The sequence below is a fragment of the Equus asinus genome, chromosome 20 (assembly GCF_041296235.1).
Source record: "Equus asinus isolate D_3611 breed Donkey chromosome 20, EquAss-T2T_v2, whole genome shotgun sequence".
NCBI lineage: Eukaryota > Metazoa > Chordata > Mammalia > Perissodactyla > Equidae > Equus > Equus asinus.
Genome location: NC_091809.1, coordinates 86763270 through 86787975, shown reverse-complemented (window position 1 = coordinate 86787975; position 24706 = coordinate 86763270). Strand labels below are relative to the sequence as shown.

At 38.9% G+C, this 24706-nt stretch overlaps 1 protein-coding gene and 2 pseudogenes across 1 annotated transcript; all 3 read right to left on the bottom strand.

The window, feature by feature from the left end:
- Positions 1-3052: 3052 nt before the first annotated feature.
- Positions 3053-3998, bottom strand: LOC106831704 (olfactory receptor 51F2-like; annotated as a pseudogene).
- An 8425-nt stretch (positions 3999-12423) lies between these two features.
- Positions 12424-13367, bottom strand: LOC106831606 (olfactory receptor 51F2-like; annotated as a pseudogene).
- A 6416-nt stretch (positions 13368-19783) lies between these two features.
- On the bottom strand, positions 19784-20734 carry LOC106831705 (olfactory receptor 51F2-like). The gene has a single exon (XM_014842113.3). The coding sequence runs from the start codon at positions 20732-20734 to the stop codon at positions 19784-19786; it is 951 nt and encodes a 316-aa protein (XP_014697599.1).
- Between the last annotated feature and the right edge of the window lie 3972 nt (positions 20735-24706).

Here is a 24706-nt window from a genome sequence, read left to right as displayed (position 1 = left end):
CCCAAAGTGGCCTACTAAGCATTGTGCATACTTCTTGTAGTGGGAGATGCAAGACATGATACTGTGGAAGTGATGTCCTAGCATGCCCCAGAACAGTGGGCCACAAACAGTTGCCAGCCACTGTCTGGAGTGCATGTGTTACTAGTTACTTCTTGTCCATCCTGCATGATTAACATGGTTTGATCATTTCACCAATATAGTGGACCAGGGTTATGATTTCTGTGATGCACCTCTGCTCCATGTCTCCTCAGACTATTTTATGACAGAGGCCTAGAGAGACAACATAGCTCTGGGCCAAGACCATGAATGTGAGCAAGATGATGGAAGAGGAGTTCTCTACCGTTTCCCCTCCTAACAAAACTGATTTTGATAATCTCCCACAGACAAGAGTACTTTACTGGGAGTCTGGAGTACAGTGGAGAAGTTCCAGCACATCATTGGAGTTAAAAAAAAATCCAAAAATGGATGCTTCAAAGAGAAGAACAATTTCACTTTAACTGCATCATACTACTCCAAGGCAGGACAACTCAGCACCAAGAGAGATTCCCTCTTACTTAGGGGAAAGTGATAGAGTAGTGAGGGAGCACCTGGCTTCCCCATCTGTGTAGGATGCTGCCAAAGAAGCCCATGTCTTTCCCACTTGTCCCAGAATACTGAGGTGGATCTGCATAACTGAGGGACAGGAAGAGGCTGGGAGCACAGCAGCCAGTGATTGGAACTCACAGAAGGGATGCAGGTCATCTTAACCCCTTGGGGATCTTCACTAGGAAGCCTGCCCACAAGCTGATGGGGATGCCTCACCTCAGACCTGCTATCTGACCTACAGACACTCCCAATACTCCATGCACCTCACTGTATACCCTCCTTGGGTAGCTCCCTGTGTGCATCTCCACAGGTGGAGAGTGTGAGCTTTTGCAGATGGCCTGTGAACCCACACAAAAAAATGGCTGGACTTTGCAGGATTGAGATGGCATCCAGAGCAGAACTATCAGCACCAACCTAGGGAAAGCAAATGAGAGGCTGGAAGCACCCAGCCTGATTCTTCAGCATCAAGAAAAGGTGTAGAACCTTTTGAAATTCCCACCTGAGAAGAAACAAGATGTCTGAACAGTCATATACATACACAAGACATGAAGAAGCCTCAGAATCCCTGGTAGAGATGACAAGTAATTTGTTAAGACGTGTTTTGGAACTTGACATGTGATCTATCCTGGAGAATGTTCCTTATGTGCTTGAGAAGAATATGTATTCAACCTCTGTTGTAAAAAATGTTCTGTATATGTCAATTAGGTCCCTGTGGTCTAAAGAATTGTTCAAGTCCAATGTTTCCTGGAAATTTTCAACAAGCAGCATTCGAGAAGATTGTATGTAGAAATGTGTGGTGAACTGTAAAGCACTTATCTACCTATACTTACTAGATACTATGATTATGATGAAAAGTCCAGATTAGAGCAACTAAGGAAACCCTTATCATGGCCATATTGAGCTTAATTGTTACAAGCACATTACCCCACTGTGCTGGCTAGAATGATATTGTATCTGAGCACTAAAAACACCATTCTATACACTCTGCTGTTGATAAGAAGGCAGGGAATCATGAGTCACAGTTATCATTTTCCAGCTGCTTCCATGCTATGTTCTGTTAAATGGAGGATGCTAGAAAGAGACTGGAAGCTACTGGAAGGACAAGTATCTTGGCACATTTGCTTGTTGATCCTGTCATTGTCACAACAGCTATAGTTCTTTGCCTAGTAGCATTGGATCCAGGTTCTAGTTTTAATTGTTCCCACAATCCCAGCAACAATCTCCTCATATGCCATTGGAAGAAGCAGAACCAGAGTGTGCCCCTTTCCATGGCTCTGACTCCCAGTTCCATGAGGGTTCCTCCTCTGTGCTCCTGAGGCATGAGCTCCAGCTATGAAGTACCCTTTCACAGAGGTTTGAGTCTTAGCTCTGTCTAGTCCATCCTCTGAGCTCCTGGGTTACTAGAACCAGCAGGACAGCACCCTTTCATTATAGGTCTGAGTCTCAGCTCTGGGGGGATCTTCTACCAAGCTTCTAGGTTTTCATAACTTCAAATTCTTCTCTTTGTTCCCACAGACATACAGGTAGAAGTGACGTCCTGCAGTTATTAGCTCTGTATTATTTCTGTGTTCTCTTTGTGCCTTCTCAGCCATCCAATAACTGTTTAGCTAGTTCCGTGGATTAAATACTCCCAATGTTAACAACTGGAGTGATTTCTGTTTTCCCATCTAGAGCCTGACTAACATACCCACTTCAACTTTCCTTGAGGAGAGAGTCCAAATATGGCAACATAAATCCAACCAGATCAAACTGTGTCTGCCTTTGGCTCCTAGTAATCTTGAGACTTCAGAGAAATTTATTTCTAGATGATATTTGCCAATGAAAAAAAGACTTATTAAGCGTGACATTAGTCCTTCTGAAGGAACAATACAGATTGTAATTGAATTAAGCAGAGTTATTTTTCACAGAATACTTGTGCTAAAATTCTTCCCTAAAGAGCTGAGAGAAAGTAAGAATATTTGACCAAAACAGTTTAGGTTACTGACAAAGCAGTAAAGCATGTATTGATGATGATACTAGCTATTATATTAAAAGTCAGGCAGGTCATAGGCAAAGCAGAAAAGTAAGAATATTTGGACCAATTCCATAATCATGGCCAATCCCAGCTATATATACAAGATTCAGATGATAAAACTCAATAATTTGCAACTAAATGGTTTTTATTTCCATCTTCCTCTTTAAAAAAATTTCCACATTTGAAACCTAAACTAGGTCATTGGTGTCGAAGTCATTGAAAATCTTTCATCTTAAATGAAGAAATGTTAATATTATTGTGGTTATCTGAGGAAAACAGCGAGAGAGAATTTCCAGCCTAAATTTATCTTTAAGACAACGGTCTTCTTACTTAAAGCCAAAGTGATCTTTTGGGATGCGTTCATCCCAAACATGAGTCTCAACATTTTAACATCTCTAAATGGGGTTACTCATCCATACAATGACCAGGACTAGCAAAATTTGAAAAACCTATCTAATTCTTTGTTGCACTGGGATGGAGAACTTTCAGCACAGCCCTGCGTATCTGTTTGGTCTTCACACTGTAGATGATGGGGTTCATCACAGGGGGGAGGAGCAGGTAGGCATTGGCAATCAGGGTATGTACATAAGGTGGGGCCCGTTGCCCAAATCTGTGAACAAACGACAGACTGATCAATGGAATATAGAAAATAGCAACAGCCCCAATATGGGAGATACATGTGCTAAAGGCTTTCTTTCTCTCTTCTGGGGATGCAATGCTGAGGACAGTCTTAATAATCAAAAGATAAGAAAGGAGAATGAAGATTGAATCCACCCCAGCAGTGGTGATCAGGGCTGTCAACCCAACTGCACTATTGATCCTGGTGTCTGTGCATGACAGCTTCATCACATCGGGGTGGAAACAATAGGAGTGGTGGAGCACGTGGCTGCGGCAGTAGGACAATCGTTTAAGAAGCACCACCATAGGAGTCAGTATTAATGTCCCCCTGGTGATAATCCCTACTCCAATCTGTGCTATTTTAAGGTCAGTTAAGATAGAGGCATATCTAAGAGGGTTAGAAATGGCCACAAAACGGTCAAAGGCCATAGCCAACAGCACTGAGGATTCCATGACAGCGAAAAGTTGAATGAAAAACATCTGTGACAAGCAGGCGTTAAAGCTGATTTCCCTGGCATTGAACCAGAATATACCCAACATGGTGACCAGAGTGGATATGGACAAGCCAAGGTCAGTGGTAGACAGCATGGAGAGCAAATAATACATGGGTTCGTGAAGGCTGAGTGACAATGGCAAAGAGAATCAGGCTGTTTCCTGAGAGGGCAGTTACGTAGAGACAGCAGAAGGGAATGGAGATCCAGGTATGGAAGGCTTCCAGTCCAGGAACACCAGTTAGCAGGAAAATGATGGAAGAGGATGTAGTATTTTGTACAGTTGACATATTGAACTCCAACTGCAGGATCGTAATATGAGTGTCCTGAAATGATAAATTGCATTTGTTTATTATGTTTGTAACCTGAAATTATTTCACTAGGTAAACAACTATAAAAGACAATATCTACAAGAGCTCATAAAGACTGGTAAAAATAACATAAAGGAAGAAAGCCAAGAACACATCTAATAAAGGAGCAGAAACAGGAAATGTATTCATACACACACAAATCTGACAACAACCCATCTTATTTAATTTCACTCATCTGTCGAATGAGATTGTACTCATCACTTCCTGACTTCACAAGGTAGACAGTCAATAAATACTTGTTGAAATGTGTCTGTAAGGTTATATGAAATTTTAGATGAATATCAAACAGTGTATGCAGTGATTCTGATATAGTAAATGAAGTAAGTTAGCTTCTGGTTTTCCCCAAAGAAATCTTCCCTTTATCTCTTGAATACTTTCTTTCAATCAGGTTGAATATCTCCAGCTTAATGAACAGCTAACATTAACAGCTACTATGTGTTGGTGGATGTGACAATATCCTGTATAAAACATACAATCTATTTGCAATATGATCATTTGAACTGTACCTAATTAATTCTCATACCACATAACAAGTATAAGCAGTCAAGACAATTACAAACAGAACTATTTGAGAATAGAGGCTCTCAAAAGTATTATGGATATTTTGATGTTCTGAATTTTTATTTGGCATTCCAAATAAATTTTTTAGTATTGCATATTCTAAACTTTGATACATTCAAGCATGGATTACTGTATTTATCTTCTGAGTCACCCACACGATAAGTTACTAAACTGTGTGTGCCTGAACTTTTCCATCTCTAAAGTAATAATGATATACACAACCTATTGGATAATTCAAGGATTAAATTAGTTAATGTATGTGAAGATCTTAGGAGGGTACCTAACTATGATGTAAAAGTTGACCAAATATAAGCTATTATCACTTTAAAAAATTAAAGTTGATGGGCCTGCCCGGTGGCACAGCGGCTAAGTTCACACGTTCCACTTCTGGGCAGCCCGGGGTTCGCTGGTTCGGATCTCAGGTGTGGACATGGCACAACTTGGCAAAAATCATGCTATGGTAGGTGTCCCATATATAAAAGTAGAGGAAGATGGGCATGGATGTTAGCTCAGGGCCAGTCTTCCTCAGCAACAAAAGGAGGATCGGCAGAGTTAGCTCAGGGCTAATCTTCCTCAAAATAAATAAATAAATAAAGTTAAAATACTATACAATTATTTCTCTCCCTCTCTTTTCCACTTCTATACCCAAACCCCTCTCCATAAGCCACATGTAATATTATCTCAGAGTTGAGAAGAAAGATGAAAATATTATCTAAGTCTGAACTTAGGCAATGTCCACTGGTTAATATTTTCTTCATGTGATCACTACCTCCTCCGCAGTTTTTTCTCAAACTTTCTTCATTCTTTCCTGAATCAGAAGAAGAAGAAGTCTTGCTCCTTTCCAAAGACAATCCTACCACCTAGCTTCTCAATTAATTTTGACATGAGTTAAGTTTAACGTTAAATTACTGAGTGCACACTATAATCCAGACTATAGAGATACAGAACCAAATTAGATATGGGACCTGCCTTTAAGGGTATTTAGAAAAGGATAAGATAGTTAGGAGAACAAATAAGCAAAGAAACAAAATGCAGTGTGATGTATACAATAACGGGTTTGAGTTTAAAATACAGAGGCTGTATATATTAGAAAGTTGTGTGGGGGAAGAGACAAGACAGGCTTCCTTGAGAACATAAATGTGACCTGTGCAGGGGATGGTAGGTAAACACTACCAGGAAGATATTCTAAGCACATCCAAGGTATGTACTTTCAGATATTTTAGAAATGCCACTAAAGTGTGTGATACGAAGTGCTAAAAGGTAGTGTTTAAAGGTAACAGGGATTCAGCATGGAATTATTGTCTCGCCTTTAAAAGGGCAAGGTATGTAGATGTTTTCTAAACACTGAGCAAAGAATGAACACATAGGTCTCTTTCAGCTTTGAGAAATAAACTCACCAATGTTTCCTTATCTTTTTAAAACTTGTATTCCCTCTCATTTGTACCATCACCGTAGTTTGTAAATATTACAAATTTTTTCTCACTCTAAACATAAGGAAAGAAGAAAGGAAAGAAGGAACATGGAATGAAGGGAGGAAAGAAGGAAGGAAGGAAGGAAGGGGGGAGGGAGAGAGTGAGTGGGAGGGAGAGAAGGAAGGAAAGAAAGAAAGAAAAAGAGAAAGGAAGGAAGAAAAAAAAAGAAAGGAAGAAAAAAGAAAGAAAAAACACTTTCTTATTAACCCTGCTTCCGTGTTGCATGTGTCTCCATCCCTTCAGCAACAACCTACTGAATACTCGTCTATCCTCGTTTTCCTCTTTAATGGTTTACATCCATAGTTGAAATCAGGCTTCTTTTTGGACTGAAATATACTCTGTTGCGTATGGAGTATATTTAGTTGTCTATTGCTGCATAAAAACTACTACCGATTCATGCTTTAAAACGAGACACATTCACTAGTTCACATTTCAGTAAGTCAGATGTCTGAGCACAACATGAGTAAGATCTCTGTTCAGGAGCTCACTAAGCTAAAGTCAAGATTTCAGCCAGGACTGTGTTCCTATGTGGAGCTCAGGGTCCTCTTCCAGACTCATTCAGGTTGTTGGCAGAATTGAGCTCCTTGTGGTGTAGGATTGAGGTCTCCATTCTCTTGCTGACTGTGTCACCAGGGGTTGCTCTTAGCTCCTAGAGATTATCCTCAGTCCCAGCCTTCTGGACCTCTCACAACATGGCATCTTGACTATTCTAATCCAGCAGGAGAATCTCTGCTGCTTCTTGTCTCTTTTAAAGACTCACATGATTAACTCAGGCCCACCCAGCCTAATCTCCATTTTGATTAACTCAAAGTCAAGGAATCAGGGGCCCTTGTTGCATATGCAAACTCCCTTTGCCATATAATGCAACATAATAATAGGAATGATATCCCATCGTATTTATAGGTCTACTCACATTCAAGAGGTGGGTTTTATACTAGACAAGTACAAAGAAGGCAGGAATTTTGAGAGACTTTTTAGAATTCTGCCTACCACAACTATCTAGGCCATCCAATATCTAGACTTAATATAGGTTCAACTTCTGAAATGGCCTTTGATTCACCGTCCTCATTATCCAGTTCCATTACCGCTATTTTACATAACACTCCCATTAGTTTTTACAGGAACTACAGCAATATTCTCATAAGTTTCAACTGTTGCCAAACTATCTCCATATTGATACCAACCTGATCTCTTAAAAATACATTCATGTCACTGTTTACACAGAGCTCTTCATTGTTTTAGCATGAGGTCAAAACTCTTTCTCTCTTTATTATAGCAGTTGAGGATCTTCCCAATCTGACCAAAATCTACTTTTGCTGCTGCCTATCCTCTTCTCTACCCTAGGAACCTTTTGGTACAGGACTTTTCCTTCTTCACCAAACTACCAAATACAGGAAGTTCTTTCACAGTGGTGTGCTTTGGCTAATTTATATGTTTCAACTCTTCTTTGAATGAGCCTGAATTCTTTAGACTCATTGCTCCATTGATCCATTTATAAATTCAACATTAATTTATTTACTTCTGGAAGCGTTTTCTGGTATCACCTTCTCCAAGTCAAGTAAGAAGGAATTTCTTCTTCCTCTGGAATCACATCCTTTTTTATTCATACATCTAAAATAGTGGTCATTCCGTTGCATGACTATGCGTTATTTGAAAACATGCCTCTCCAACTAAAATAAACTACTGGCAGGTAGATCACTGTTTTTCATCATTGTATTCCCAATACCTTGCACTGTATTGTACAGTGTGGGAAGACAACAGATACTTTTTGATATAAATTAAATCTAAGAGTTGTAAACTGACCAAGGATTCCAGAAACATATCGGGATCTCAACACATTACAGCTTTGTCCATTTAATTCATGCTGTGTAGCCTGAAATTACATATGTGACTATTTTAAGAATCTCACTGAACTCCCCTTCATTCCCACAAAATGAGCTGTGTGTGTGGGTGTGGGTGTGGGTGTGGGTGTGGGTGTGTGCGCGGGGTTTTTTTTTTTTTTTGGTGGAAGACTCTGTTCTAGTATTTCAGAGTAAACTTTTATGTGCCTCTCTCCATTTTTTGATAGTAATTCTTTCTTTATTTGAAGCTAATATACCAGTCCCACCGTGAGAGCATGCTGCAGGTTCTCAGCAGGACTACCTTGAGTTCGCTCTTTTGATTACAGAAAGTCACTAATATGGTTGTAGAGTGAAGCAAACCTGGGTTCAAATGCTGACTCTGCCACCAAGTAGCAGAGGTTTTACAAATAAGCTCTTTACATTAGATTCTACTTCTGTGAAACTGGTAGCTTACCAGTAGCATTAGTTTGAAAGCATTAAATGAGATGGCATTTGTAAAGCATTTAATCTGATAACTAGTACGTGGGAGGCATTTAATAATGGTAAATGAGGATGAGGATGAGGGCGGTGTTGGTGGTAGATGGTGGCAGTATTGCCAGCTGCCCTTAGACAATGGTTTTGAAATGTCATACAATTAAGCAGAAAATTCATGACTTCAAGGGCACGTTAACAAATTGTTCTAAGCATCAAGACATATGGTCTATAGACCAATGGATCCCAATCAGTTAAAATATAATGTCCCCAAATACAGATTTCAGGAAAAAGTTTTCCACAATTTTTCTTAATGCACCCGTGAAAGCTTTTTGTAGTTAATAAAATCTTCCTCATTCTTAAAGGAAACAAGTATGTATAAAGTCTAATGTTTTCCCTGAATGCAGCAGTTTTACTTACAAAGTATGGAGATGTGTTCTCTCCAGGCCTGTTTGCCAGGAAAAGGCCTGAGGAGCTGGGAAGGTTTTCTGCTCAGGGATAGGTAGCATATATAAGGAGCTGTGACTCAGGCTGCGTGAAATTGCTTAATTAGCAGACTCTTGGTGGACTTTTTTGTGGCCCGCAGAGTATGAAGCTCCCCAAGGGTTCCTTCTCCCTCATGGCTTCCTTCCCCTTCTACTTCATCATACGTATCTTTGTCACTTCTCTACAGGGACCGGTATTACAGTTCCCTGCCCTTGTATCATGGTAAAATTTTATTAAAAGTAAATTTGTGATTAAAATTTCAAAATAAAATACCTGCTGTATGCATGAGCTCACTCCTGGCCTGACCTTCCACACACACCCAGCTGATAAATGTACCTTCCTCCAACATCACCTGAGTGAATTTTGTACACTTTTAAGAAACCTCTCCATTTATGAAAAGAAAAAACCTTCATTAATTCTTTCATAAAACACTTTAAGTATCCATCACATTTCAGGGTTTTGCACTGGTAATACAGAGAATAGAATAGAATTGCTTTCTCCCGGGCCTCAAAACCCAGTGAGAAAAGAGACATAAAACCCAGTGATGATAACTGGTGATATTTATGATAAGAGCAGAGAAGAGCATGTATTTATCCTTCAGGAAGGTCAGCCCCAGGTCTGTCAGGAAACAAGGGAGAATAGGGCACAGGAAAAAAAGGAGTGAGCCATAACATATTCAGCACATCTAGAACCCTGAGTGCAGGTGAGGGAGCAAGTGGCAAGTCAAAAAGCTAAACAAGGAGACAAGATCCATGTCACAGAAGACCTCAATAGGCTCCCTAAAGCATTTGAATTTAAATACCATAATAGAAATTTCTCAGTATGGAATTTAATCCTTCTCTTTTCTTAGGAAAATACATTCCAATAGATCCTTGAGAAGCAACTGAAGAATACACGCATCTTATTTGAGGCTACATTATATAGTACAGTTCCCTGCTTGGTGCAATATCAAATTAAATTACAAGAATGTCAAATTTTCCCTCTAAGCCACAATACATCAGTTATGCAGAAATATCAATTAGGAACATTCTCATATAGAATTTCAATGAGCTCATAGAGTCTCAGCAGAACACTTGGTTACTTACTCTTCCAAATTCTACATCAGATTAATCAGACTATTATTTTCAGCATAGGCTCAGACAGTGCTAAATAAGCATTCTTTCATAGGTCTGTAAATAAACGCAAAAGTTGTAAAAATTTGTATATCTATGTATTGGACAATGCTGAATTCACAAGAAAATATAGCTAATAGAAGAGAGAAAAGTATTTCCTGTAAGATTAAAGAAAAAGTACAATTAGGTGGTTTTCTGTGAATTGTATCATTTTACAAAGAGGGAAAAGGAACATACTTTAAAATGGATTTTATTAATGCACACATACGACTATACTATGCAAAATTATATGTAATTCACACTTCATGAATCACACTTCTTATTGCAACATTTGTCAAAATTGTTGCTTTTATCAGAAACTTCTCAAACACATTTATTTTAAAACACATTAAAAAATTTGGTTGCCCCATCTTCAAAATTCTCCACTTTCAAAATTTTTCCTGAGCATCGACAAAATTTGAATCTCCACTGTTTATTCTTTTATTCCTTAGATTTGAATATGTATTATATCTCCTCTGTTAAATAACAGGTTTCTTGAAGCCATATTTTTTCTCATCAGGCTAAGAATTTCCTAGGCTGATGATTTTCCTCTTAGTTCAGGCTCTTCCTGGGAAAAAGAGAGACTACCCTTTATGACTTATCTTAGCATCTGGTACAATGTTTTATGCACAGTCTCATTCAAAAGAAACCACTAGTTAAAATATTATTTCAGTTTAGGTATGTTTAATCTGATTGTTACTCCTTAAGAATGGAGACTGTGTCTTCACTGTTCACTGTTTCACCTCCAGTACTTCCCACAGTGTTTACCAAAATTTGAAGAAAAATTGTGAAGACACATGGGAATAACAATTGTATGGAAGATGGAGAACAAAAAGTTATTGTGTGTGAAAGATGACAAGAGTGGAGCCATACTAAAACAGAGTCAAAGCAGCCATTTCAGAGGAATTGCCTTAGATGTCTTATTTTCGTTATCTTCAAAACTGGACCAAAGTACCAACATTCCAACAAGTCAGTGAGGACAAGGCTATCCTGTTTGTAAGGACTGAGGAAACCGAACTTTGCTGATGACCAAATCGCTAACCACTCAATGAAGTACAAGTCTAGCCTTTTGCCTGATGACTGAATCTCAAGCCAATCTATGAAGCACAAGCCTAACCTTACCTCATCTAACACCAATGAACTCTCCCTTAATACAACTTACCTATCTCATCTTCCTCCTTTTTCTCCATAAAAACCCCAAGCCTGTCTCCTGTAATCAGAGCACATTTGAGATTCTACTCAAATCTGTGTCTCCCGAATGGCAATTCCTGAGACCCCAAATAAACTTTTTGCTTCTCTTGCAGTATATGCCTCTTATTTGTTGACATGTTTTTAGGCGGGTGTTAAATAGAAATCGATTATTTCATTATCTGAAAAAATTTAAAAACTGATTATTGAGCATTTTTAAACTGCAGGGAAGTACAAGGAAGCATAAGCAAAAAAATATCCAATTATCAAAAGATAATCACTTTTCACATTTGGAACATGTTTATCCATACCTTTATAATGTATATGTGTGAGTGGTCATGTCTGTGTACATGTGTGTGCATATTCACATGAAACACACACACAAACTGTGATAAGTACCCTGTATACAAATCTATCTATTCTCGTAACAATATATCATTTATATCTATATCAGTGTTTAGCTTGTTGCATGATAGTTCATATTTTATTTATTCAATATCCAAAAGTAATTATTTAAGCAGTTTCCAAATTTTCATTGCAATGCATAATGATGTGTTGAACATCACAATACATCTTTGGCCATTTACCCCATTAGACACATATTTAGAAGGTGAATCACTAGGTATTGCATAATTAAAATGCTATTACATTTACCGAAGGGACTTGAAGAGCTCTTTTTAGAAAATAGGAAAATATGCATTTAATTTGATTTTTTCTCATTTTCTGCACTTAACCATGTTCCTCAGCCATGAATAATCTATTTGGGGGAATAAAGAGCATTACCAATAAATGGTTAGAATTATGGCAACTTAGACTTTCATATTGACCTAAATTATATCAAACATCCCTTGGATAGCTTCATACCCTAGAGTTGGTGAGACTGTTTGGACCCCAATGTATGGCTTCATTTATCTATTTTGCAGACATTTTTTAAGTGGGGCAATATTCTGTGCAAGGTAGAGCATTTATGATAGTTAGAGGTACACAAAAGATAGTCTCTTTTCTCAAAGAATTCACACTCCAGAAATCTGTTAATAGTCAGTAAATGGATCATCAGAAAAGAATGAAAGTATGTATAAACAGGCTTCTTCAATATATAGTCATAATACACACTAGTAAATGACCAAACATGAGTCAGAGATACTATGTAAAGAAAAGACACACTGAAAATGTCCTAAATTAGCTTAGAAAGGAATATTTTGAAGATTGCCTTGCGAATTTGCTTGGTCTTCACACTGTAGATAATGGGATTCATTACAGGAGGGATGAGTAGATAAACATTGGCAATGATAGTGTGTACAACAGGAGGGGCATGCTTCCCAAATCTATGCACCAGTGATAAGCTGATCATGGGAATGTAGAAGATGGCAACGGCACTTACATGTGAGACACAGGTACCAAAGGCCTTCTTACGCTCCTCGGGGGAGGCAATGCTGAGCACAGAGTGGATGATCAGAACATAGGAGAGGAGGATCAAGATACCATCCAAGCCAGTAGTAGAGATGACAATGGTCAGTCCAAATGCACTGTTGATCTTGGTGTCTGTGCATGAAAGCTTCATCACATCAGGATGGAAACAGTATGAATGGTGCAGAATATGACTATGGCAGAAGGACAGGCGCTTAAGAAGCAGGAGTAAAGGCACAACAGCTATTGTCACCCTAATAACAATTGCAAAGACCACTTTGATGATCCTTGAATTGGTTAAGATTGTGGCATATCTCAGTGGGTTACAGATGGCAATGAAGCAGTCAAAGGCCATCACCAGAAGTACTGAGGACTCCATCAGTGTAATCCATGGATAAAGAACATTTGGCCAATGCAGGCATCAAAGCTGATTTCTCGAGCATTGAACCAGAAAATGCCCAGCATGGTAACTAACGTGGAAAGGCACAGCCCTAGGTCCGTGAAGGATAGCATGGAGAGGAAATAGTACATGGGTTCATGGAGGCTGGACTCAGTGATGATGACAAGCAGGATCATGCCATTCCCAGAGATGGCAATGGCATAGAGACAACAGAACGGGATGGAGATCCAGGCATGGTAGATTTCCAAACCAGGGATGCCAGTAAGAAAAAAGACTGTAGGATAGAAAATGCTCTGATTGAAGAATGGCATGATGAGTAAAGGAACAGATTTCCCTGGGGGAAAGGATCATATCCTGTAAAAATAGGCAAGAAAAATGTTTTCACCCTCTTCTACATATCATACAATTTAGGATCTCTAATGAACCCTGTTCTGCTCTTCAATGGAAGTTCATACACCATTATTCTTTTCTTCAATTTCCAGTTGATGCTGGGTAAACTAGAGAAAGAGACAGACCACTAAATTGTATGATGGCACCTGGGTTTTAGCAAGAGGCCCACTTGTTACATCGAGGCTTCAGTATATTTCCACATACATGTATAAAAGAGGAGATCAGATTAGATAATGGTGACATATTTTCTAGTTCTGTGATTCTATGTTCATGGGCGGATAGGATATTTCTGCTCACCATAGGACAACACAAAAGGCAATTCATCCTGCTTTTCTTCACTTAGTCTCCAGAGCAAAAACATTTGAGAGATCCATTAAGATTTATGAGTACTTATATATGGAATGAAAATAAGATAAAAAATAGAATATTAAATATTTTCTAGAAAAATGCTTCTGATTGAACAAATACAAAACTGCTGTTGATAAAAACTAAATACTAGTAAAGAACCAATCAATCTGTGAAAATAGACCATGGTGGGTGATAGCTGTTAAAATGTTTACATAGGTGGTTAGCTGTGAACCTGACATTGTTTAAGGGAAATTCTGCCTGGAGATAGACAGCCTCAGGTAACCCCTACAAGAACAATTAAACTCATTGGACACTCTCAGATATCAACTGGAGAAGAATTACCCAAAAGTGTCTTGATATTCCATTTTTGCAAAAGGGCATTGAAAATATAATGGGGCAGGGAGTCCCCTCAGAAATCCTCACTGAGTCTGGACTCATGTCCACTCAGATGGAGGATGACGACTATGAACCATCTCCTCTGTTTGAGGATATGAGCACGCACTCACCCAGATTAAGAAATCTGTAGGATCAAAGGAGTTCCTCTATATTGGGTCTTCCTCTAAGTTTCCTGACAACCTATTTTTTTATACAGGAAGAATGCTTGGTTTTCAACATTTGCTCCTCTTTCACTCATTCATGCTTGCATTCTCTCAACAAATATGCAAATACCTACAAAGTGTTAGTGTATGCAATGTCCAGAATTAGAAGTAGACCTGGTACTCCAAGAAGGTCTGTCCATGACTCTGGGAAAGAAAATATCTGAGTGTAAATTAATTTGGTGACTTCCAGTCTCACCCCTGAATGATCAGGCAGTGGCTTCAATTTGAGTGAGAATAATTGGTTATAGGAGGTGTAGCTAAGAAGATGTTTCTCCAACTATTTGTAGAAAGGAGAAGAGGAAAATGTTCAATATAGGAAGCTTCTTGAGGACTTACTAAAATAGTCAATGGCTTGGAAATTTGAATTGAGGCAATGCAAAGCAAAATAAAATCCAGGAGTGTGGAGTGAGCACTTGGACATCAGTTGGAAGACAAGCCTCAGTTTTTCACTTGTGACATACATGCAAGAATCTCTGTGTGTCCCACTCTGATAGTAAGTCTTGAGAGTTGTCAAACTAGTGTTTGGGTTGAAGTCACAGGAATGATGAAAAACGTCTCGGAGTAATAAAATCTAAGGGAAAAGTTATCTGAGGAAAGAGCCCTAGGGAATAGCAGTTATTTAAGGAAAAGACAGAAAAAGCACCTCCGAATGAGACTGCAGAGGCATGGCCTCTAAGATGAAAATGACCTACGGGAAAATGCAAGGTCATGAGTTTTTCTCAGATCTGTGATCTCAGAGGCAGGAAAAATGCCTGGCACAACAGTATCTAAGAGGATCTGTTGAATAAATGAATTCATTGCCACTGATAATAGTGATAGACCCTAGACACTTAACATCAGGCATGTACTGTGATACCTGATATATGGCCGCCTCAAATTAGAAATAAATTTCATGTAATCATATTGACAGATTTTAAAATAGGAGGAAAACTAACAGTTTTCTTATTAATCTGGCATTCATCCTTGAGACTCGGACTTTGCTTTAATTTGGATCTGATGATAAAAACAATTTTTCAAAATAAAGTAGTAAGGAACTTAAAATCATATGCTTTTCACTGTAAAAAAAAGACCCTCGATTTAATGCTATTTCTATAATAGCAAATAAATTGAGATCCCAGTGGATTTTCTAATTGTTCAAGCCAGCTTTTCTCTCTAATAACAATAATGAAAATGTGTTAAATGACTCCTTAAGCCCATGAATACTTAGAGCTTTCATCTTCATTCAGAAAGAACGTACACAAATACGTTAATTCTTTAATAGGAAATGCATAGAAATGTCTGAGGAGCCTATTGGTATTTGAGAAAAAGCTCAGTGTCAACTAGACCACACCTAATTATGTGTGGAAAGAGATGGGGAGAGAAGCACAGTCAATGCACGTGCCTCCAGAACCCAAAGTGGCCTACTAAGCATTGTGCATCCTTCTTGTGGTGGGAAATGCAAGACACAATATTTTTCCTTTACTATGGAAGAGATGTCCTAGCATGCCCCAGACAAGTGGGTCACTATACCATGGAGACAGTGAGGACCATATCCAGAGCCTAGAGGTTTCACTAGGGCTCCTCTTATGTTCCATACCCTGCTGTACAGGCAGATGAAACACCACAGTAACTCAATAAGCGCAAGATCACAGAGGACCCAATGCCTTCAGGAATAAAATTTGGGTCAACCCACCAGCCAGAATGATGGCTATGGTAAAGATGATGTATAATGGAGAGTCCGATAAGAAAATGATAAATTTCTATCTCATGACCAGCTATAAAAGTGAGGACTGAACCTTCTATGTATATTTTAATGCATATGTAATAATCAATCATTTTGTATGAGGAGTGCTGGTAGTGCTTAATTTGACAGTTTATCACAAAATTCACCAGGCAGTGAAGATCCATGTCCTGAGCAGATTGGGAGAATAGTTTATCACTTGAAAGTACTGGACTCTATGCCTGATGGGCTTTCACATCTGTAATTTTTAAGGAGAGGAGGAAGTTTTGTTCATTTACATGAAAAATTGCTGTCTCCTGCTATGTTAAGTCAACTATTATATGTATATATTTGACAAACAGCAGAAAAGGTGGACTGGACTTATTCTTCCTCAAATTCATTTCTTTCTATTACTCTGCTTAATATCTCAGGAGAGCTGACTCTTACAGGCTGTACCTATCAGCCAGATTCCAGCTGAGTTTGAATCAAGGGAGACACTTGTAGAAGACTGGATTTTTTCCTACAGGAAGGATCTCCTTTTGCTTCAAACCTCTTTCTGGGAATTTTGCATAGGCCAAACAACAACCTTATTTTTAGCTCATATTCTGCAAAACATTTGGGTACGACTCTTGCTTCCAAACAAGACCATTAGCCCCTGGAGGCATGAAAAGGCCAATTTCTTTTTTTCCCCAGTTTTATTGAGATATAATTGACATATAGCCCTGTATAAGTTTAGGGAGTATAGCATAACGATTTGACCAAAAACTTTCATATATATCATCCAGCACTATTAACTATAGTCATCAGGTAGTACATTACATCCCTAGGACTTATTTATCTTATAAACTGTAGATTCTACAGGTTGAGCCCAAAGTAAACAGTGAATGGATTCTTTACATTTTCAGTGAATGCAAAGGTCAAATGAAGAATCCCAGGGGAGAACCAAAGCCTCCCTCCCCCTTCTCAGACTGGAGTTCTGGCTGTCTGTTCTATTTGCACCAGAAAAAAATGTACCAGGCTTCCCACAGACCAGCCAACCAAGAGGTCAGAAGTCCACTCCACCCAACTTTGGTCTCAAGCAGTGATAGGATGTAGAGGAAAATCCTGCACAGCCGCTCTATGCCTAGAAACTACCCTGGTGGGGCTTGCCCTGGAGTCTTATATGTGGCTGAGGCAAGGCTCATGGGACTAAGAACAGGAGTGAAAGGCTCAGGAAAGGCATTTTACCTTACGCCTCAGATGACAAAAAGATCAAATGGCACCTATTTTATGCATCTCATACCCAAAAAGTACTTACAAATATAGGCATTAATGCCAGTAGGATCAAGGAGTCATTTTGTTTGTCCATTGAAGATATATACACATATCAGTCAGAGACCAATAAGAAATAAAAATCACTCAGATAACTTAAATGGAGACACTTTAGTGAAAGAACTAATTACAGAACAGTGGACAGGGTTAAGGAAACAAACAAGGGATGCTGAGATACCTGGATACCAGGCAGAGTGAGAAACCAGTACTGGCCCAGGAGCCAAGGTGGTAAGAGAATTCTTATCAAAGCAGGATCTCTGCTGCCACCCTTCCTTCTCCTCTCAGTGCCTTCCATTTTATAACCCAGCTGGAAGTCAGTCCACAAGGGCATCTGACAATACAGTCCATTTGAGTCAACACCCTAGATCATCAAGCAAAGAAGGGAAGGATGAACAGTAGATCTGTTTCACTGGGAAGGGCAATGAAAGTAATGAGCAAAAGTTTCCAGTCAAAAATATGGTATATGCTCAGTCTTTGGAAATGATGCATGATTAAGAGAGGCGAAAGCAACTGGGAAAGTAAGAGATGCCCTAAAAACAAAGAGCAAGTATAGTTTTGCAGAAAAGTTTATGAGCAATCAGCAAACTCCAAACCAGAAGCTGACACAGACACAGCCTGGAACTTTATTGCTAGCCGTTGAGGAGGGAACTGGGTGGTCCTGGGAGAAATAAAAATTTGATAGAAAGGAGGGGAGGTGCCACCACGAAAGACCTGAAAATTGTCATCTAGCAGCCTTCCAAACGATAGTACATAGAAATACTCGGTGAACTGTGGAAACACTTGTATAGCTTCTAGTCAGTAGTTACTGATGTTCTTACCAACAATCCATTTGGGGCACATAAGATATCCTTGTCATGGCTATATCAAACTTAATTGTGATACATACATATTACCCCACTGTGCTGGCTATGAAGATATTGTATCCCAGCTTCAAACCACCATTCTATAAACTCTGTTGATGAGAAGACAAGGAATCGTGAACCACACTCATGGTTTGCCAGCTGGTTCCTGTCATATTCTGTTAATTGGAGGATGCTAGAAGGAGACTGGAAGCTACTGGAAGGACGAGTATCTCATGTTTGCTTGTTGATCCTGTCAATGCCACAACAGCTATAGTTCTCTGCCTAGTAGCATTGGATCCAGATTCTAGTTTTAATTGTTCCCACAATCCCAGCAACAGTCTCATCATACTCCGTTGGAAGAAACAGAAACAGACAGGGTGTGCCCCTTTGCAGGAGTCTGACTCCCAGTTCCATGAGGGTTCCTCCTCTGTGCTCCTGAGGCATGAGCTCCAGCTACAAAGTACCCTTTCACAGAGGTTTAAGTCTTGGCTCTATCTAGTCCATCCTCTGAACTCCTGGGGTACTAGAACCAGCAGGACAGCACCCTTTCATTATAGGTCTGAGTCTCAGCTCTGGGGTGATCTTCTACCAAGCTTCTAGGTTTTCATAACCCCAAACTTTCTCTTTGTTCCCACAGACATACAGGTAGAAGTGAAATCCTGCAGTTATTAGCTCTCTATTATTTCTGTGTTCTCTGTGCCTTCTCAGCCCTCCAATAACTGTTTACCTAGCTCCTTGGATTAAATACTTCCAGTGTTAACTACTGGAATGATTTCTGTTTTCCTATCTAGAGCCTGACTAACATACCCACTTCACCATTCCTTGAGGAGAGAGTCCAAATATGGCAACATAAATCCAACCAGATTAAACTATGTCTGCATTTGGTTCCTGGTAATCTTGAGACTTCAGAGAAATTTACTGTATTTCTAAATGATAGTTGCCAAAACCAAAAACAGACTTATTGAGCCTTAAGCATGACATTTGTACTCCCAAAGGAACTATATAGATTGGAGTTGAATTAAGCAGAGTTAGTTTTCACAGAATGCTTGTGATAAAAAAATCTTCCCTGAAGAGCTGGGGTAAGTAAGAATGTTTGACCAAAAAACATTAGGTTACTGATTAAGCAGTGAAACATGTATAATGATGACACTAGCAGTTGTATTTGGAACAATTCCATAACCATGCATAATGCCAATTATATGTGCTTGATTTAGACGATAATATTCAGCAAAATTGCTATTGCCAATACACTTTTTATTGCTATTTTCCTTTTTAAAACAATAATAATATCTCCACATTTGAAACTAGGTCATTTGTGTCTAGGTCACTGAAAATCTTTTCTCTTAAATGAAGAAATGTTAATATTATTGTGGTTTTCTGAGAAAAATAGCAATAGAGAGTTTCAGCTCATACTTAACACTAAAGTGATCTTTCGGAATGCTTTCACTGGAAGCATGAGTCTCAACATTTTAACTTATATAAATAGCATTTTACTCATCCATGCAATGACCAGGACTAGCAAAATCTGAAAAGCCCATCTAGTTCTTTGTTGCACCGGGATGGAGAACTTTCAGCACAGCCCTGCGTATCTGTTTGGTCTTCACGCTGTAGATGATGGGGTTCATCACAGGGGGGATTAGCAGGTAGGCATTGGCAATCAGGGTATGTACATAAGGTGGGGCCCGTTGCCCAAATCTGTGAACAAACGACAGACTGATCAATGGAATATAGAAAATAGCAACAGCCCCAATATGGGAGATACATGTGCTGAAGGCTTTCTTCCTCTCTTCTGGGGATGCAATGCTGAGGACAGTCTTAATAATCAAACAGTAAGAAAGGAGAATGAAGATGGAGTCCACCCCAGCAGTGGTAATCAGGGCTGTCAACCCAAATGCACTATTGATCCTGGTGTCTGTGCATGACAGCTTCATCACATCGGGGTGGAAACAATAGGAGTGATGAAGCACATGGCTGTGGCAGAATGATAGACGCTTTAGAAGCACTTGTATAGGTATTTGTACTAATGTCCCTCTGGTGATGATTGCTACTCCAATCTGTGCTATTTTAAGATCAGTTAAGATAGAGGCATATCTAAGAGGGTTAGAAATGGCCACAAAACGGTCAAAGGCCATAGCCAACACCACTGAGGATTCCATGACAGTGAAAAGTTGAATGAAAAACATCTGTGACAAGCAGGCGTTAAAGCTGATCTCCCTGGCGTTGAACCAGAGTATACCCAACACGGTGACCAGAGTGGATATGGACAGGCCAAGGTCAGTGGTAGACAGCATGGAGAGGAAATAATACACGGGTTCGTGGAGGCTGGGCTGAGTGACAATGGCAAAGAGAATCAGGCTGTTTCCTGAGAGGGCAGTTACGTAGAGACAGCAGAAGAGAATGGAGATCCAGGTGTGGAAGGCTTCCAGTCCAAGAACACCAGTTAGCAGGAAAATGATGGAAGAGGATGTGGTATTCTGGAAAGTTGACATGTTGAACTCAAACTGCAGAATCTTAAGCGGGGTGTCCTTCCATGATAAAATGGCTTTATTTATTTTGAATTCAACATGAAAATAATCATTTCACCCAGGAAAAAATTTGTAAAGTTTGATATCTATATCAATATAGATTGGTTAAAAAAATAAAACTAAGACCACCCCAAACAAAGGAGCAGAAAATAGGAAATGAACAATTACAGGAATACAAAATTAGTATACAAGCTAATGGAACAGTCAATCTATTTAACTTCACATGGCTGTTGAGTGATATGGCTGGGGTTTCAGTCCTGGTGGACTTCCTATGGTAGACAGTTAATAAATATTTGTTGAAATGTGTTCAAAAAGTGGTATGAATTGTTAGACAAATAGGAAATGGTATATGTAGTGATTCTAAAACAGAAAATAAATTAAATTAGCTTCTGGAGGCCCAAAAAGCAATCATCTCTTCAAATATGAGAAATTAACAAATTACAAATGAAACTATTTGAGTATGTAGGACCTACAATGTGAGTATTATGGACAGTTTGATATTATGAATTTTTATCCTTCATGCCAAGTCAATGTTTTAGGATCAAATATTCTAAACCTTGATTGGGTTCAAGCATAGGCTGATGCATTTACCAACTAAGTTACCATATGACAACTTACTAAACTGAGTGTGCCTGGATTTTCCTAGGTCTAAAGAAATAATAATATATACACCCCATGGGATTACTATGAGGATTAATTTAGTTATTATCTGTGAAAAGCTCTGCAGAGTACCTCACTGTGGTAAAAGTTCACTAAATAATAGCTATTATCACTTCAAACAGTTAAAGTTAAATATTATACAATCATTTTTCTCCTTTCCTTTCCCACTTCTATTTGCACAGCCATCCCTACTTATCCACATGACTTATTATCTCAGAGCTAAAAGAAAAGATGAAAATATTATCTAAATCCATCTTGGGCAATGTCCACTGGTTAATAACTTTTCATGTGGTCACTTCTTCCTCCCTCCACAGCTATAATTTTCTCAACATTTCTTCATTCTTTCCTGATTGATAAAAAGAAGAACTTTTGCATCTTTCCAAAGACAACCTCAGCCTCTCCTTCAATTTTGGATATTACTTTAGTTTAACGTTAAATTATTGAGTGCACTCTGTAATCCAGACTATAGGGATACAGAATCAAATTAGCTATGACGCAAACCTTTGGGGATATTTAGGAAAGCATAGGATAGTTAGGAAAGCAACCCTGTAAACAAACAAAAAATGTAGTGTGATGTATACAATAACGGGTTTGTTTTTAAAATACAGAGGCTGTATTTATTAGAAAGTAGAGTGGGGAAAGGGTCAAGAAAGGCCTCCATGAGAACGTGAAGATGACTTGTGCAGGGGATGGTAGATAAAAATCACTAAGAAGATATTCTAGGCACGTCCAAGGCATGTCATTTCAGGTATTTTAGAAATGCCACTAAAGTGTGAGCTATGAAGTGCTAACAGTAGTGTTTAAAGGTGACAGGGATGCAACATGGAATTATCACTCCACCTTTAAAAGGATAAGGAATGTGGATGTTTCCTAAACACTGAGCAAAGAATGAATACATAGATTTCTTTCTGCTTTAAGAAATAAACCCCAAAATTTTTCCTTCTTTCTTTCTTTTTCTTAAGTTTCTATTTCCTTTCATAACTAAAGTATATAAACATTCCAAGTTCCTTCTTATTAACCCTGCCTCCATTTTGTATGTGTCTCCTTCCCTTAACCAACAACTTATTGAATATTTGTCTATCCTCATTTTCCTCGTTAATGGTTCACATCCATAGTTGAAATTTGCCTTGTTTTTGGACAGATACATCATCTGTTGCATTATTTGTCTATTTCTGCATAAAAACTACCACAAGTTTATTCTTTAAAACAAGACACATTCATTATTTCACATTTCAGTAAGTCAGATGTCTGAGCACAGCATAAGTAGGATGTCTGTTCAGGAGCTCATAAGTATAAAAATGAGGTTTCAGCCAGGATTGTGTTCCCATCTGGAGCTCAGGATCCTCTTCCAGACTCAGGTTGTTGGCAGAATTGAGTTCCTTGTGGTGTAGGATTGAGGTCTCCATTTTCTTGCTGGTTGTGTTGCCAGGGGTTGCTCTTAGCTCCTAGAGATTATCCTCAGTCCCAGCCATGTGGACCTCTCACAACATGAATTGTTGTCTCTTCTAATCCAGCAGGAGAAACTCTGCTGCATCTTGTCTCTTTTAAAGACTCACATGATTAGGTCTGGCCCGCCCCGCATAATCTCCCTTTTGATTAACTCAAAGTCAAGGAATCAGCGATCTTTGTTACATCTGCCAACTCCCTTTGCCATATAATGCAACTTAATAACAGGAGTGATATTCCTCACATTCATAGGTTCACTCACACTCGAGAGCTGGGTTTTAGAGTAGACAAGTACACAGACGGCAGGAGTCTTGAGGGACTTTTTAGAATTCTGCCTACCACAACTATCTAGGCCATCCAATATCCAAACTTATACAGGTTCAGCTTCTGAAATGGCCTTTGTTTGACCATCCTCATCCTCCATTTCCATTACTTCTATTTTACATAACACTCTCATTAGTTTTTAAAGGAGCTACAGCAATATTCTCATAAGTAGTTTCCCTGCCCTGTGTTTCAAGTTTTGCCGAATTATCATCATGATACCAGCCTGATGTCCCAAAAATACATCTCCACATCACTCCTCACACAGAGCTCTTCATTACCTTCTGCATGAAGTTAAACTCTTTTTCTCTATTACAGCCGTCAAGGATCTTCCCAATCTGACCAACATCTGCCTTTACTGCTGTCTATCCTCTTCCCTGCCCCAGGAACCTTTTCATGCCGTCAACTTGTGCTTTTCCTACTTCACCAAACCACCAAATACAACACCTTCTTTCACATCATTGTACTTTCCTTAATTCATGTACTTCCCACTCTTCTTGAATGAGCCTACATTGTTTAGACTTATCATTTCCCCCTTAATCTATTTATAAATTCAACATTAACTTATTTACTTTAGGAAACATTTTGTGACATTATCTTCTTCTCCACGTGAAGTCCAAAGAAATCATTTCTTCTTCTGGAGTCACATCTTTTTTTCACTTTAACATTAGAATAGTGGTCATTTTATTGTGTAATCATAAATTATTTGAAAATATTCCTCTCTAACCAAAATAGGCTAGTGGAAGGGGGATCATTACTTTTCATCATTATATTCCAAATAACTTGCATTCTTTCTGTACAGTGTGGGACAATGATATAGACTTCATATACATTAAATCCAAGAGTTGTAAACCAAGGATTCTGGAAATATATCAGAACCTCAGTGCATTCCTGTTTTGCCTACTTAAGTCAAACTGTGTTTTCTGAAATTATACATGTGACTATTGGAATTATCTTACTGAGCTCTCCCTCATTCCCACAAACTGAGTTATGTCTGTATGTGTTTGTGCCTGTGTATGTGTGTGGTGTGCATGTTATAGTCTGGGGGTTTTTTGTTGTTGTTTTCTGAGGGCAGACTCTGTCCTTGTATTGTAGACTAAACATTATGTGCCCCCTGCCCCGTATGTTCACAATAGTTGTCTTCTTCTTATAAGATAACACTCCAACCTTACTCTAAGAGCTTGCTTCAGGTTCTGTGCAGGGCTATCTTGAGTTATCTCCTCTGATTATAGAAAGTGAGCAATATCATTGTAGGGTCAGGCAAACCTAGCTTCAAATCTTGGATCTGTCACCAACTAGCTGGTGCTCTCCAGATAATAACTTTACATCAGATATCACTTCTGTGAAATTGGAGCTCACCAATAGAATTAATTTGTACAGATTAAATGATATACCATTTGTAAAGCATCTAATATGCTGACTAGAACATGGGAAGCATTTAATAACGGTAAATGAGGAGGAGAATGAGGATGATGTTGGTGGCGGGTGATGGCAGTATGCCAGCTGATC